This window comes from Ovis canadensis, chromosome X (genome assembly GCF_042477335.2).
Source record: "Ovis canadensis isolate MfBH-ARS-UI-01 breed Bighorn chromosome X, ARS-UI_OviCan_v2, whole genome shotgun sequence".
Taxonomy (NCBI): domain Eukaryota; kingdom Metazoa; phylum Chordata; class Mammalia; order Artiodactyla; family Bovidae; genus Ovis; species Ovis canadensis.
The window spans coordinates 42,016,928-42,034,340 of record NC_091727.1 but is presented as its reverse complement, the minus strand read 5'-3'; the positions used below and the strand labels follow the sequence as shown (position 1 = coordinate 42,034,340).

Genomic DNA, 17,413 nt, shown 5'->3' with positions numbered 1-17,413 from the left:
CTCTATTTCTTCCGACAATTCTGAGCAGTCCAGACTTGATCCTATCAGGGGAGCTGCCTGGAGTCTCTACTGCTTTGGAGTATTGCCAGTGTTCACCAATATTCCCAGTTCTCCCCTTTCTGGGCACATGGGGAAACCATACTTCCCTGCCTTGTTAAAGTGCGGTTGTGTGACATTTTTGGCCAGTAAAAAGTGAGAAACAAAATGTGTCACATCTGGGTGGAAGCATTTTGGAGCAATGATTCTCCCAAGCTTGCTTTCTCCATTGCAGCAAATCCCAGGGCCCAAGTTTGGATGACAATGTCCTCAAATGGCAGATCCTTCTTCAGCCTTGGTCCCTGAGTGGCTACAATACACAGAGCCCCCCTAATAAGTCCACGTTGGACATGTAGCATGACCAAGAAATAACCCTCAGTCAGCCACCAAGGTTGGGGGTTGTTTGTTACCAGAGCATAACGTGGTCCATCCTGACGGGCACATGGATTTGCTTAGCATAACCCATAGGACCTTAACATTTCTCAAGGTACTAATTAGCCAATGATGGGGTGAGAAGCTTACTGAACTCCGAACTGGGAACTCTCCATTCTCCTTTCTCTCATGAGAGCTCATAATGGCCACAATTCGCTGGGAACTCGTTCCAGGCAGCTCTGGATCTGTTTGGCAGTAAGGAACTCCCACGTTCCCAGAATTCTACTGGGCTGGATAGCTCTATAAAAATCTGTCTCCCTGGAGGCTATTTCAGCGCTTATACTTGTTCAGAAACATTCAGCCAAACAAATGTTCATTAAACAGCTCACCACCTAACCACCAGGCAGAACTGGAGCAGCATTTTGAAGCTGACTCTCAGGAACCCACCCCGAATGAAAAGATGGACATTCCTCCCAAGGCAGCACATTGTTCCTCAGAAACGCAGGCTGCTGTGGATGCACATGGTTACCCAATGCAGAGATCTCGCCTCCGGGATTCTCGTGATCCTCCCTCAGTTACCATGGCCACAACACACGGTTTGAACAAACAACACTTCTGACCTCATCTGGTTCTCACATTTCAAAAGTAAGACATTTGGAGAACGAATTTATTTTGAAACCTTAAAAAATCAACTGATGAATTAAGAATTTTGAGTACTGTGATCAAATGAATACAAGCCACAACCTAAGAACCTCATTTTCCACCCACATGAAAAACGACTGCCTAAAAAATCATTTTGACAACTGCAGAAATTTCTATATAGAGTCTATTTTAAATAATAGTATTCTACCAGTGATAAAGTTCAGGACTGTGGTAGTGCCATTGTGGATAAGAGAAAGTCCTTGTTCTTAGGAAATACACATTGAGGTATGTATAGGTAAAGGGGCATGATGTTCACAACTAACTCAAACTGTTTGTGAGAAATGATAATAACAAAGAGAGAGACAAAACAAATACAATGTTAGCAAATGAGAAACCTAGGTGAAAGGCTGAAGTGTTCATTCTATTATTCTTGCAACTTTTCTGCAGGTTTCAGAGTTTTCCAAAGAAAACGTTTAAAAAGAACCATGTGTGTTCCAGATTAGTGACTTTCAAACTTTTTTAACAATAAACCACAATATAAATTGTATGCAGCAATCCAGACACACACACACACACACATATAAAATCTGAACAAATGCATACAGATTAAATTAAAAATTCCACAAAGTAATACTTATTACACATGATGCTCTGTGACTTTTTGATTATACCTTATTTTTTTAAATGCCAGCTGAGACCCATTGAGCTGATAACCACTAACAGTCACAATCCATCTGAACACTCCTGCCCTCAGTGGTGCTTTCTGCAACATTTCTAATACCTCATGTTACCTGGAGACACAGAAGAAGCACTATGGCCTTGAAGAACACAGCTCTGTGCACCCTGAATCCATGTGGGCTTTGAAAACCCAGCCCTTCAAATACAGAGAGAGGACATTAAGATTAGAGACTGCCAGAGTGTCACAAAGGCAGTCATCATTACACATGTGTGAAGGATGACTTGAGCACATACTTGAGACACACAGCCCCTGCTCTGGCATTCAGGCCTGGGAGCTTACAGTTGGCCACCTTGCACCCTGGAAAATCTTTCAGCATCCCCTTCCCAGCTACCAGCTGCCACCTTTTCTCTGAGCCCTGAAGTGCGAAGCTCATGATAATTCCCATACCTAAGGGGATCATCCAAGCTGGAGACTCCCTGCTCCGCTAATATAGCATCTCTGTGTCTTTCCAAAACACAAAGCAAAGAGGATTTTGTGGCCTCCTTGGGAGAGTCACAACGCATGTCTGCATATGAAAGACCCTTGAAAAGTCCTGCAGAAGAGAAACCTGTTTAATCTTTTTTTTTTTTTAACCTTAAGATTTTACAAATATATTTGTCCAGACAATACCCGTCCTCTTTTTTTCCCTACCCTGCCCTAAAGTTCTTTTGCAGCTAAGGCCACCCCTGGGATTAAGTGCAGAGTAAGTGAAATGAATCTGTTTTAAACACCTCCTGACACATCTGGGACCAGAGGAACCACCTCCACTACCTTGGGTCTAATTTCCTTTCCCACTGGCCTTCTGTCCTACCCATTTTCCTGGACCCTAGTGTCCCCAGGCTCCTGGAGGAGGGGGAGGAGGGTTGTACTAGAAAACAAAGGGATTGGACTTAATGGTTGCCCCACCAGGAGAATTGGCACAGTTTTTAGTACTTAGCGAATGGATTAACTGGCGTGCTGCAGTCCATGGGGTCGCAAAGAGTCGGACGCGACTGAGCGACTGAGCTGAACTGAACTGAATGGATTAACTCTAATTCAGGCATGCAGATCCAGTTTCCTAGAAGATGGGGGTGGGGAGGGGCAGGGGTGGAGTTCTGTAGCCACAGAAACTTCCAATTCCTACTCTTCTCACCAGAGGGCACCTGTTCATTGTTGCTTCTCTTTTTCAACTGATGCTCATGTGACAGGAGCAGAAATCCATAAACCCCCCTCTCCTGAACAGGGTATTTCCCACGGTCCTCCTCTTCCCAGGTCACCTCTGATGGCAGACTGGTCCTTCCATCCTTGGCTGAAACTTTCACTCCCTGCCCCCATCCTGTGCCCCTCTCCCCACCAGCCACCATCCAGCCCAGTTAACAACCTCCCCTCCGCCCCGCCAAGGTAGTCCGGGCCACCCTGGTGTGGCACAGTCAGTCCCTCTGGAGGACAAACAGCACGTGCTGGGCCACGCTGAGCAGGAGACCAGAGCCCATGAGAAACGGGGTCTTGTGGCCCGAGCCGCCTACCCCGAGGGAGGGAAGGCTGTCAGACAGCGAGGTGTTGACCGGTCCCTCCTTGGTGGTATTGGCCACCTCCTCCACCGGGGCCCTCGGGGCCAACAGCTTGGAGAGGAGGCTGCTGAACCTGCTCACTGTGGTGGCCGCCGGCTCAGGGGATGGGCCGGGACTGGAAGCTGTGAGGTTCAGCTCGTCAGGGTCCACACAGAAGCCTTCAGAGGAGCGCCCGAAGGCCACCTGGCGGAGGTCAAGGCCAGCCACGGAGCCCGGGGAGGCGCAGGGCACGTCGGCAGTGCGCCCGAAGCTCTCCATCCAGTCCCGCAGCCACTCCAGGCGGCAGTCGCAGCGCCACGGGTTGCGGAAGAGGAAGAGGCGGCCCAGGAAGAAACCGGGCTGGAAGGCGGCCCAGGCGAGCACGGTGAGGTGGTTGCCGTTGAGATGCAGGGCCAGGAGGCCCGAGAGGTTCTGGAAGGCACCCTCCTCCACGAAGGCGATGCGGTTGCGGTCCAGGTAGAGTAGCTCGAGCTCAGCCAGCTCGGCAAACCAGGCGCGCACCACGCGGCCCAGCGCGTTGCCACCCAGGTTGAGCGTGCGCAGGCGGCGGAGGCCGAGGAAGGCATCGGCCGGCAGCGCGGCCAGCAGGTTGTCGTTGAGCAGCAGGTGTTCCAGGGCGCTGCAGTCGCGGAAGGCGCCGCCGTGCACGGCGCGCACGCGGTTGCCCTGCAGGCTGAGCGAGCGCAGGCGGCGCAGGCCCAGCAGCGAGCTGGAGGCCACGGCCTCGATGCGGCTGCGCTCCAGGTGCGCATGCGTCAGGTTGGCCAGGCCGCGCAGCGCGCCGGGCACGCGGCGGAACAAGTTGTCGAAGGCGGCGAGCTCGCGCAGGGCGGGCAGCTCGGCCAGAAGGCGCTCGGGCACGCTGAAGAGGCGGCAGACTGTCAGGTCGAGGCGGCGCAGGCGGCCGAGAGCGGTGAAGGTGCGCGCGTGCAAGTAGCGCAGGTCGCCGTTGTGCGCCAGGCTCAGCTCGGCCAGGCGCGGCAGGCCCTTGAAGGCGCCGGGCGTGATAAAGGACAGGTTGTTGTGGCGCAGCGACAGGCGGCGCAGCGACGGCAGCGTGCCGAAGGCCCGCTCGCCCAGGAAGCGCAGGCCGTTGCGGTCCAGGTCGATGGAGGCCGCCTCGCACGGGAACTCGGCCGGCACCCGCAGGAGGCCCGCGCGGTCGCAGCGCACGGAGCAGCGGCGCTCCACGCTGCTGCAGACGCAGGCAGCCGGGCAGGCGTTCACGCAGGTGTCCTCGGCAGCCCGGGCGCTGGGCAGACCGAGGACCATCGCTGATGGGGACAGGGCGGGGAGGAAGAAGAAAAGACAGAAAAGGCAACTGTCAGCCACAGGATCTCCCTAGGTTGGAACCTATCCCTCTGCGTGGCAGGATGCGGCCATCCACCGAGTTCTCAAACGTCCCGCGCGGCACTCGTTCCACCTTCCAGACCTTCCTCAGGTTTTCCCACTCATCATGTCCTTTCCCTTGGCTTTCCAGTTCTGTTCATCAGCAAAACTCAACTGGAATCCGGCACCTGACCCCATCCTATCCACCCTTCTCCTGCCTGTATGATCGCTTGTGCTCTCCTAGAATAGGGCCCAGAAGGCTCGTTATCTGCATTCATAGACGGACCTGAACAGCATCACTGTGGCCTCTGCTCTAGTCTTGTGCTGCGCAATCCCTAGCCCCCAGCCACACTTGCCTGTTGAGCATTTGAAATGTGACTAGTCTGAACTGAGGTGTGCTCAAAGTGAAAAACATACACCAGATCCCAAACAGTAGCAAAAGAAGGTATTTTAAACATTTTTTTTTCTTTTTGGTCACACTGGGAGACGTGCAGGATCTCTGTTCCCTGACCAAGGACTGATCTGTGCTCCCTGCAACTGGAAGTATGGAGTCAACCACTAGCCCACCAGGGAAGTCCCAAAAAAATTATTTTAAATATCTCATCAATTTTTATATTGGTTACATGTTGAAATGATATGTTAGATATATTGGCCTAGCTAAAATATTAAAATTAATAGCAGTGGTTTCTTTTTACCTTTTTTATTGGCCTGCTTAGAGAATTTAAACATGTGTGGCTTGCATTATATTTCTATTGGTGCTGCTATAGTCCCTCCCACCATAAGAATTCAATTCCTGAAAACCCCTACTGAGTAAATTAAGCCTCATGAAGAAGGGAGAATTAGGGACTTCCCTTGGTGTTCCCACTGCAGGGGGCATGGGTTTGATCCCTGGTGGGGGAACTAAGATCCCACATGTGATACAGCAAGGTCAAAAAAGCGGGGGTGGACAATTAGGGAATAGGTTGGGAAAACCTATCATTTTTTTCCCTCTAACGGCCACTATAAGTAAGCCGTAAGGACAGCACACTAAATAAATGATCATCTCACACATCTCAAAAAGTGCTTATGAACACTGTGTGGTTAACTTCCATTCACCAGCCTTTGTTCTCTAGAGCCTTTTTTGCACATTACAGGAAAGGACTGGCACTTATAAATTAATTTTGTTCTCAGCATTTGAATGGAAGATCAGCTACAGACTTCCAAAGCCCGCCAGGTGGCTCGCCCCCTGCAGGAAAGCAGAGTGGCATGGCCTGCTTCCGTGTGGTAGCCAGAAGACCCAAGCCTCATCTTGAGTTCCAGTGGAAAAGGCAGCATGGAGGATGCACAAGTTTTATTCTCTGGACAGGAACAGCTAGCAAGTGGGCTCTGCTCCATCTGAAATTCTTGCAAGAGGAACAAAGGTACCCAGATGTAAAACCTGACCACTGTTATTCAGAATTTCTACCTGTCCTCAGCAGAATTCCCCAATTCCTAGCAAACACCCTGACTTACCACGCAGTCTCTGCCACTGTGTACACATGACCCTGCTTTGCCTAACCAGGCCTTTGTGGGAACCTGAAGGTGTGGCCACACAAGGAGTGTGTCGATCTGCTTGCTGCTGCCTCTGTAGCTTTGCTCAGCTTCCAGCTGTCTTTTCAGTACATCTGTTATGGACACTCGTGTTTTTCTCAGCTGCCAGGAAGGGGATTCAGCCCTGTGAGACTTGGCTAGAGAACACTCAGCCCTTTGAGCAGCCCTTGAGTTGTACCCTGTAGCTAGTTCAACATTCTAATGTTCCAGAGACTGCTTTCCCTTCTCCCAAAGAAGTGTGAACTAGGCACCAAAGTTCCAGCAAGGTTCTTGGACCCTGTGCTGGACTTGGCTGTAAACAGGGCAGCAGCTGGGCGGGACAGACACCCTGTTAGAGAGACAGAGCCAAGAATACAACCTTAACTCCAGGCGTTGGCTGGACAGAGGCCGAACCTTTTTCTATTAACTCTTCCAACTGGGTCAAGCAGAGGCATCAGGTTTCTTTACAAAGAGTCCTTCATTCTACTCTCTTCTCCTTTCTAATTAAGGGAAGTGGACTCTCAACCATATGACTCATGTTTCTACTCCACAATAGATAATATTGTCCCAAGCACACTGTATGGCTCAGTAAATATTTGCAGAATTAAATGGAATTGATGCCTTCGTCTGTAACAATCCCTGCTTGGGAATGTCATTTATTTTTAAAACTTTGTCAAAGAATTCATTGGATTATGACAGACAGGATATATTCAATTTGTTTGTATAACACAAGAGATCAAATTTTTGGCTGTTTTGCTGCCAATTTTTTTTAATACATGCAAAAGGTGGAGGTGAAGCATTTTATTATATATCCTTTTTACCTTGTATATTTTGAGCCATGTGAATGTATTACCTATTTCACAAAATAAAAATTTTTTTAACTTTAAACACTCAAGATGATGTCACTATTAAAGACCTGTTTTCAACCTCTGAAACTTTGATAGCCATTATGAACAATAACTGATTTACTGGATTATTTAGTGAAGTTTAAACTAAATCAAGTAAATTCTTAGACAACCAAACTCCAGTATGGGTTTACCCAACATGAAGGCTAAGTGTATGCCTAGTGATCCAGAAAAACAGGGCACCAAAACAAAACTTTATAAAATAGTAACATAGGGACTTCTGATGGTCCAATGGTAAAGACCCTATGCTTCCACTACTGGGGGCTTGGGCTTGATCTCTGGTTAGGGAACTGAGATCCCCATATGATGTGCAGTGCAGCCAATAAATTAATTATTAAAAATAATAGCCAATGCAGGAGACGTGGGTTCCATCCCTGGGTTGGAAAGATCCCTGGAGGAGGAAATGGCAACCTGATCCAGTTTACTTGCCTGGAGAATCCCATGGACAGAGGAGCCTGGCAGGCCACAGGCCATGGGGTCTCAAAAGAATCAGAAACAACTTAGCAACTAAACAACAACAACAAAAATAGTAACATAGTTGGGCAAGTTCTGCTTGCAATAATGGCAGGGTAGCTTGTATCAGACTAACATTCCTGCTGATTGCTAGTGTCAACTCTGGAAAAATATTTTTAAGAAATCATTTGAAATGGAAATCAACTATACTTGAATGGAAAAGGAAAAATCATTTGAAGGCACTTTTGGAAACAAACCTAAACAGGTGGCCAGAGGAGATAGGACCCTTAAATGAAGAGAAGCAAACTGGGTGAGAAGCACATCTAACTGGCTTTTCCTCTCAGGGCATTTTCAAGTCCACCCTGCACATGGGCATGCATGCTAAGTCACTTCAGTCGTGTCCAACTCTTTATGACACTATGGAAAGCCCACCAGGCTCCTCTGTCCTTGGATTCTCCAGGCAAGAACATCAAAGTGGGTTGCCATGCCCTCCTCCAGGGGATCTTCCTAACTCAGGGATCGAACCCTCACCTCTTATGTCTCCTGCATTCGCAGGCAGGTTCTTTACCACTAGCGCCACTTGGTAAGTCTACATGCTTGGCAGTAGAGCTCAAGCAGAAAGCAAGAGTCTTACTGGACTGAGAAATTAAGAGGTCGGAGTGTATAGCAGCAGCAGTGGCCTGAGGAAGGAAACCATGAGAACGAGGGAGCCACAAAAGAGGTGCCAGAAAATTGGCACACAAACTCGCCTCACTTAGATACTTATTTGAGTCCTCAAGTGTGTGGGGGGGAGATGACTCCAAGGAGCCAAGAATGGAAGGCCAAAAGCATTAAACAGAGATTTCAGCAATTTCCCGGTAATGGGAAACAGATTAGAGTTCAAAGCCCACCAAGTTAGAAGGGCTTATAAAATACTTCGAGCTTTCCATTGAAACCCCAGAGGGTCACACCTTAGGAATAAAGACCATTTCCCAGGGCAAAGGGGAAAACTAAACTAGGCCTTCCCTAACAAAGACTGAAACCAAGCTTCCCATGGATCAAGGGGATCTGCCAGTAGTTTAACCAAATACCAGAAGAAAATTCAGCATACTTCAAAGGAAGATAAGAGAATGCTGAGTTTCTGTAACTACTATCTACAATATCTGCCATACATCAAATACTACTAGATATGTGAAGAAGCTCCTCTGTCCAAAATGGACAAATCTAGTAGTATTTGACGTAAAGCAGATTTGTAGATAGTAGTTATAGAAACTAGATTCTCAGGAGCCTGGCAAGCCACAGTCCATGGGGTTGCAAAAGAGTCAGACAAGACTTACTAACTAAACAAGATTGTTAAAACAAGATGCGAAGAAGCAGCCAAACATGACATTTCTCAAGAGGAAAAAATACAGTCAACAGCAGCAGACACAGTGACAGCCCCGGCATTGAAATTACAAAACAAGGATTTATTATAAATGTTAAGGAATTTATAGGAAAAGATGGGTATAATGGATGAAGACAGGAGGAATGTGAATTTTAGAAGAGGTATGGATCAATTATATATATTTTTTAAAAAGAGGTATGGAAACTATGAAAATGAACCTAATAGAAATCTTAGTACTGAAATAATTCCATATCTAAAATTTTTTTAAAAAAATCATTGAATAAGAAAAACAGTAGAATAGACACAGAATATTCATGAATTTGAAAGAAGTCAAAATAAATTACCCAAAATGAAGCTCAGAGACAAAAAAAAAAAAAAAGATTGGAAAAAATATCACAGCCTCGATGACCTGTGGGACAATATCAAGCAATTAGACTAACGTGCATGTATTTGGAGTCCCAGAGGAGGAAAGAGAATATGGCAGAAAAATAATTGAAGACAGTTTCCAAAATTTGATTAAAAACACAAAGCTCAGCAAACTCCTAACTAATATCACACACACACAAACACATTTATCTAGGCACATCACAATCAAACTGCTGAAAACCAAAGTAGAGAGAAAATTCTTCAAGGCATCCAGAGAAAAAAGACATATTACATAGAAAAACATCAATTTAAAAATGATGCCTGACTAATCGGCAACAAAGGAGCCATAATACAATAACATGATATCCTTTTTTTCATAAACCAGGAATGAAATGCATCTTAATTAAGTTATTCAACAATTTCAAAGTTTGCATTTGGAACCATTCACAGAGGGTTTTTTAAGCTATTAATTTCACACAAGGCAAGGAAGATGTGTCTAGACAAATGTTCTTTAAAGGAAGTATCTTAAAACCTTTTCTGAAATGGCTATATATACTCTTGTGCCCAAACATAAAATATCTTTTAAACTGCTGAAAGAAAAGCAAAATCTGGCAACCTAGAATTCTATATCCAATGGAAATATCTTCAAAAATGAAGTAAAATAGAGATGCTTTCAGGTTAACAAAATCTGAGAAAATGCATCTCCAGCAGATCTTCTGCAGAGCAAGAAATGAAGACATTCTTTAGCTTGAGGGAAAATGACACTAGATGAAAGTGAGATCCACAGGAAGGAATGAAGAGTCATGGAAATGCAAATATGCCACTAAATATGAAAGACTACTCTCCTCTCACTTCAATTGCTTAACAGACAAGTCACTGTTGAAAACAAAAATATCAATGTAATAATATGTAATAAAATATGAAATGAAACATTTACATATGTTTCATAAGTAAATGAAAAATATGACCATAGCATAAAGAATGAGAAGGGAGGTACCCTCAATTGTACTCTCCTAAGGGTCTTACGTTAGACATGAAACTGTATAAGGTTTATTCAAAGTAGACCATGATACAGACATGATGTAAGGGATAGCACCACCAAAATACTTGCCTAGGCCACAGAAACCATGCTGCAAGCCCACCTGGGTGCTGACTGCCTCTTGGCACTTTTTAAAAATGGGCATTGCAACGGTGGTGTGGATTCCATCAATTAAATGGAGAATGGGGAAGCAAAGGTTTTCCCCAAAACCTTTAATGTGGGTTTTTGTTTGGGGTGGGTTTTTCCCCCAGCTCTGGAGTTTTACTTTTAAAATCTTAAATGATATACTGCAGGCCTCAGGGATAACAGGCACTAAGCTGGTGAAGAACCAATGGAAAAGTGTTCAAAAACTCCCATGTTAGCTCACAGGCATCTGAATGTATGTCTGTGGCCCACAGAGAAGGCTGGAGAAGAGCTAGGGGATGCTGTGTCAGCTACTGCAGCCTTAAAGTTGGTATCTCTTTGGACTTTAAAATTGTTCCCATGTAGCTTATTTCATTTTTGTTTAATCAAATAGACAAGAGAGTTTTTCCATGCCAGGGGAGGTGGGGACAGTAGAGCATGATAAATTAAAGATGTATATTGCAACTCCTAGAAAATAAGAAAGAATACTGACTCCTACCTCACAGCATACACAAAAACTCATTTTAGATGGACCATAGATCTCAACGTAAAAGCTAAAATTATAAAGCTTCTTGAAGATAACACAGGAGAATATCTCTGTGACCGCGTCGTAGGTAAAGATTTCTTAGGGGGAAAAAAAAGCATAACCCATAAAAGAAAAAAGTAGTAAATTAGAGACATCAAAATTTAAAACTTCTGCTCTTTGAAAGACACTGTCAAGAAAATGAAAAAACAAGCACAGACTGTGAGAAAAGATATTTAAGGTATATTTATATATATCCTTTGTATATATCTCATAAATGACCTGTATTCAGCATTTGTAAAGAACTCTCAATAAGAAAATAGGCAATAAATTATAATAATTTATTAAATAATATTTAAATAAATATAACTTTATAAATAATATTAAATAATAAAGTATAATAAATCACCCAATTAATAAATGGGCAAAATAATAGATGAAACAGTACCAAAAAAAGATATACAGGAGACAAAGACATGAAAAGATGGTCAACATCATTAGTTGTTAGGGAAATGCATGTTAAAATAGTCACCTATTGCTCTCTCTTCCTCAGTGTGCTGCCTATAGAGGTTGCAGGTAGCTCTTACTCAGCATCATGGCCGCCTTCAGACCCCTCCTGAAGCCCAAGATCACCCAAAAGGGGACCAAAAGGTTAATCCAGCACCAGTCAGAACAATATGTCAAAATTAAGCAGAACTGGCGGAAACCGAGAGGCATTAACAACAGGGTGCGCAGGAGATTCAAAGGCCAGACCTTGATGCCCAGCATCAGTTACTAGAGCAACAAGAAAACAAGGCACATGCTGCCCAGTGGCTTCGGGAAGCACCTCATCCACAATGTCAAGGAGCTCGAAGTACTGCTGATGGACAAAAACTCTTACTGTGCTGAGACTGCTCACAGTGCCTTCTCCAGGAACCACAAGGCCATTGTGAAAAGAGCAGCCCAGCTGGCTGTCAGAGTCACCAATCCCAACACCAGCTTGCACGGTGAAGAAAATGAATAGACAGCTGGTGTGCACATTTTGTTTGTGCTAATAAAATCATAAAACTCAGAAGAAAAAAAAAACAGTTACCTATTAGAATGACTAAAATTAGAAAGACTGACCATACAAAGTGTTGGAAAGCCTATATAACTATACCTCTCTTCTACTGCTGGTGGGAATGTCAAATGGTGTAACCACACTGGAAACAATGTGGCAGTTTTTTTAAAAGTTAAACATACACCTGCTTTATGATCAGTTCATTCTACTTGTAGGGAAGTAAAAGCACATGTTCATACAAAAGGCTTGAGCATGAATGTTCACAGCAGCTTTATCCATAATAACTCAAAGCTGAAAACAACAAAAACACCCATCAAAAGTTGAATGGGTAAATAAATTATGATATATGCATACAGTGGAATACTACTCGGTGATTAAAAGATTATTGATATATGCAACATGGATGATCCTCAAAATAATTCTGCTGAGTAGAAAGAAGCCAGACAAAAATGAGTACGTACTATATGATTCCATTTACAAAATATTTTAGAAACTACAAATTGCTATATAGTAACAGAAAGATTAGTGATTGCCTGGGGATGGGTGGGAAGGCACGGAGGGGCAGAAGGGAAGGATTATAAAAGGGCATGAATTCGATGGGTGATGGATATGGGATATATTCATTTTCTCAGTTGTGCTGATAGTTTCACAAGGATATACCTTCAGTTCTGTACAGTCGCTCAGTCGTGTCCAGCTGTTTGCGACCCCATGAATTGCGGCACGCCAGGCCTCCCTGTCCATCACCAACTCCTGGAGTTCACTCAGACTCGCGTCCATCGAGTCAGTGATGCCATCCAGCCATCTCATCCTGGGTCGTCCCCTTCTCCTCCTGCCCCCAATCCCTCCCAGCATCAGAGTCTTTTCCAATGAGTCAACTCTTCACATGAGGTGGCCAAAGTACTGGAGTTTCAGCTTTAGCATCATTCCTTCCAAAGGAATCCCAGGGTTGATCTCCTTCAGAATGGACTGGTTGGATCTCCTTGCAGTCCAAGGGACTCTCAAGGGTCTTCTCCAACACCACAGTTCACAAGGGAAGTGCAAATTAAAATTACAATCAGATTCCCTACACACTCACTAGAATGGGTGACAACCCTAAATAGTGGTAAGGATGTAGAGCAATGGGATTCTCTTACATCATTGATGACATTGGAAAATATAGTTCAATGACTTAGGCAATTTTTGACAGTATCTAGTAAAGCTAAAGATATGGCTGTGATTCAGCAATTCGTTTCCTAGGTATTTACCCAAGAGAAATGAAAAAAAAAATATGTCCACATAAAGACTATACAAGAAAGTTCAGTGTGGTTTATTCAGAATAGAACAAAACAGGAAATTACTCAACAGCAGAGAAATAAATTACAACATAGTAATTCAGTGGAATACGACTCAGCAATAAAAAGGAACAAACTACTGACACAACAAAAACATGGTGAGCAAAAGAGAGCTGACATAATGCATTCTACACGATTACACACACATGCAGTCCTGGAACAGACCTACTTGAAGTGGTTCTAGGAGCGCAATAGCACATGGCCTGCAGGTGTATTCTACCCCCAGGGACAGCTGATATGCACAGGACAGTTTGGGAAGTATGGCACCCTATGTTGTCCAGGTGATAGAAGCATGTCTACTATTTTTCAAATTAATAATAGTTTATGGGTTTCTTTTGCTCTTACAACAACCAACTTTTAATAAGAATTTGCTCAGGGTAAAGTAATTCTCAAAATTCTCCAAGCCAGGCTTCAGCAATACATGAACCATGAACTTCCAGATGTTCACGCTGGTTTTAAAAAAGGCAGAGGAACCAGAGATCAAATTGCCAACATCTGCTGGATCATGGAAAAAGCAAGAGAGTTCCAGAAAAACATCTATGTCTAATTTATTGATTATGCCAAAGCCTTTGACTGTGTGGATCACAACAAACTGTGGAAAGTTCTGAAAGAGATGGGAATGCCAGACCACCTGACCTGCCTCTTGAGAAACCTATGTGCAGGTCAGGAAGCCACAGTTAGAACTGGACATGGAACAACAGACTGGTTCCAAATAGGAAAAGGAGTATGTCAAGGCTGTATATTGTCACCCTGCTTATTTAACTTAGATGCAGAGTACATCATGAGATATGCTGGGCTGGAAGAAGCACAGGCTGGAATCAAGATTGCCGGGAGAAATATCCATAACCTCAGATATGCAGATGACACCACCCTTATGGCAGAAAGTGAAGAGGAACTACAAAGCCTCTTGATGAAAGTGAAAGAGGAGAGTGAAAAAGTTGGCTTAAAGCTCAACATTCAGAAAATGAAGATCATGGCATCTGGTCCCAACACTTCATGGGAAATAGGTGGGGAAACAGTGGAAACAGTGTCAGACTTTATTTTTGGGGGCTCCAAAATCACTGCAGATGGTGATTGCAGCCATGAAATTAAAAGACGCTTACTCCTTGGAAGGAAAGTTATAACCAACCTGGATAGCATATTGAAAAGCAGAGACATTACTTTGCCAACAAAAGTCCATCTAGTAAAGGCTCTGGTTTTTCCAGTGGTCATGTATGGATGTGAGAGTTGAACTGTGAAGAAAGCTGAGTGCCAACGAATTGATGCTTTTGAACTGTGGTGTTGGAGAAGACTCTTGAAAGTCCCTTGGACTGCAAGGAGATCCAACCAGTCCATTCTAAAGGAGATCAGCCCTGGGTGTTCTTTGGAAGGACTGATGCTAAAGCTGAAACTCCAATACTTTGGCCACTTCATGCGAAGAGTTAACTCATTGGAAAAGACTCTGATGCTGGGAGGGATTGGGGGCAGGAGGAGAAGGGGACAACAGAGGATAAGATGGTTGGATGGCATCACCGACTCGATGGACGTGACTTTGAGTGAACTCTGGGAGTTGGTGATGGACAGGGAGGCCTGGTGTGCTGCGATTCATGGGGTCGCAAAGAGTCAGACACGACCGAGTGACTGAACTGACTGAAGCTTGCTATATCATTTAATTTGATAACCCTGCAAAGTAAGTAGTATTATTCTCTTTTCACAAAAAAAGGAAACTGAGGTCCAGGATAATTAAACAACACCAACCTTTGATTTTTGTCTTTTCCACTGTAGTGTACTATCCCTCACCCCTCACCCCCCACCCCTAACCTTTCTGAGCTTCCCTTTCTGTAACTGAACTGAAAAGCCTGCACTTCCTGACCCTGGAGGGCCCTTCTGGCTCTCATTTCCACAGCTGGACAACAACTGTTGCCAAGCACCACGTCTAAGAAAAATACCCCACTTAGGGTCCTGTGTGTCTCTGCAGCCTTCTCCGAGTCACAGCTGTTTGGACTGCAGGGGAACATCTGACCTGCTGCTGCTGCTGCTGCTGCTGCTATTAAGTCACTTCAGTCGTGTCCAACTCTGTGCGACCCCATAGACGGCAGCCCACCAGGCTCCCCTATCCCTGGGATTCTCCAGGCAAGAACACTGGAGTGGGTTGCCATTTCCTTCTACAATGCATGAAAGTGAAAAGTGAAAGTGAAGTCGCTCAGTCGTGTCCGACTCTTAGCGACCTCATGGACTGCAGCCTACCAGGCTCCTCCGTCCATGGGATTTTCCAGGCAAGAGTACTGGAGTGGGGTGCCATCGCCTTCTCCGGAACATCTGACCTAGGCAGAGTCGATCAGAGCAAGAACAAAAGACAAGCTGAGGAAACTAGTGTGCAGAGAACTAAACCGGCCCCGAGGATCCCAGAAAAGATCCGGGAGAGTGCAAAGCCCCTGACTAGCCTTTAGAAAGCATAAGGCCCTGCTATAGCTATTTCTGAGACATTTCCCTGTTTCCATTTCAGAAACCTACTCAAACCATCTGTACAGACCAGTGCCCTTTTCTGGCTACCCATAACCTTTTAAGTACTGTTCGTACATTTAGGGAATTTCCTATATTTTAAGTCCTGCCTCCTCAAGTAGAAACCAGAAACTCTCTTTTCTCAACTTCCCTTGCAGTTAGGCCCCAGGCATGTGACGTAACTCTGCCAGTCCCACACATCCAGCAAGGCTTGACTTCAGAACTTGGTGCCAGGTGGAAACCACTGTCTGGCCAAGATGGTTCCCATGGCTCCCATGGTGGAATTTCTGGCACCCGGCACCCAGCATGTGGTGGCCATGGGATCTTGCCGGAACTGCCCCCCTACCTGATTTAGGCATTGCTTCAGGGGGGTGGACCTCCAACCAGGAAGTCTGGGAACACCTAGCATCTCTGGATAAACCCCTTCTCATCTTCAGTGACCTGGAGTGGGTTCTAAGGTTTGCAATGCCATTCCTGAGCAACATCCTAAGTGAGACAGGTTCCCTCAAGTACCATCGCCTTCTGGTCCCTCCCCCTCCCCCCCTCCCAGAACCTCTTGAATTCTTCACCTTGAAAGAGAAAAAACAACTCAAACTTGAAACCAGGCAGCTCCTGTCAACCAAAACAAAGCTCTGTGCCATTCATCTCCAGGAAATATTGAAAATGGAATTGTTTACGCCATCTCCGATTTTTTTTGAAATTCAAATGAAAAGTGGTCTCTCCTGGAATCAGAAGTGATCATTCCAAAGACAAATCTCCTTGGCTGTCCAAAGCTGAGTTCCATGGGAATACCTTGGCCAAAAATACATTTGCCAAATTAAAATAAAGATCACAGTGTGTGAGAAGAGAAAGTCAAACTCACTGGCAGTCGCTTAGCAATTTATTTTCCCCCATTGGAATTTTGGGGAAGGATCCATGCGGAAATCTGAAAAGTCTTTAATGCTTTTATTCCCAGCCTAAGGTAGGGAGGGGAAGATGAGAAATTCAGCAGAACCAGCCTTGGCTCAGCCTGCCTCTGTCATAGCTCTGGTATTCCCATGTGGGGGTTTTCCAGAGCATTCAGTCTAGAAACACTCACCCTGAGGCAGCGGCCTGTCACTCTAGATCTCTCATAAACTCTGATGACGCTGCCTTTTTTGTTTTTTGTTTTGTATCTCAGTTTCCTCACCTGTTAACAGGTTGACAATTGTGACGAATAGACGACTGATAATGCTTGAAATAGCTATGAAAGCACTGAGGCAAGCCAACAGCAGGTTCCATGAGCCAATGTTGTCACAAGATTAAATCTCACCAAAGGATCAGTACTTCAAGGACCAGGTGAATGTCTGCCCAAGGGTGGAACACAAAATACCCAGCATCAGAATATTGAAGTTGTTACTACAAGTTAGACTTCAAAGGAAGAATTTAGAATGGTTTGCTAAAAAAAAAAAAAAAAAAAGAATGGTTTGCTACCTGGGCTGCATATTAAAATCACCTATGGAGCTTTTAACCAACTCACCAGACCAATTACATCAGAATTTTCCAGAGTGGAACCAGGTATCAGTACTGTTAAAGCTCCACAGGGAATTCCAATAAACAGCCCAAGTCGAAAACCA

At 44.9% G+C, this 17,413-nt stretch overlaps 1 protein-coding gene and 1 pseudogene across 1 annotated transcript; one reads left to right on the top strand and one right to left on the bottom strand.

Moving 5' to 3' along the window:
• Positions 1 to 1,037: 1,037 nt before the first annotated feature.
• On the bottom strand, positions 1,038 to 13,133 carry NYX (nyctalopin). Its single transcript, XM_070291511.1, has 2 exons — positions 12,667 to 13,133; positions 1,038 to 4,592 (listed from the first exon to the last, which is right to left on the bottom strand). Exon 2 carries the CDS (start codon positions 4,588 to 4,590, stop codon positions 3,178 to 3,180), a length of 1,413 nt encoding a protein of 470 aa, XP_070147612.1. The 5' UTR covers positions 4,591 to 4,592; positions 12,667 to 13,133; the 3' UTR covers positions 1,038 to 3,177.
• Positions 11,563 to 11,970, top strand: LOC138929901 (large ribosomal subunit protein eL32-like; annotated as a pseudogene).
• Positions 13,134 to 17,413: the final 4,280 nt, after the last annotated feature.

Excerpts from the sequence above, each read along its gene's own strand:
- NYX (XM_070291511.1), bottom strand. The coding sequence starts at position 4,590 with ATGGTCCTCGGTCTGCCCAGCGCCCGGGCTGCCGAGGACACCTGCGTG.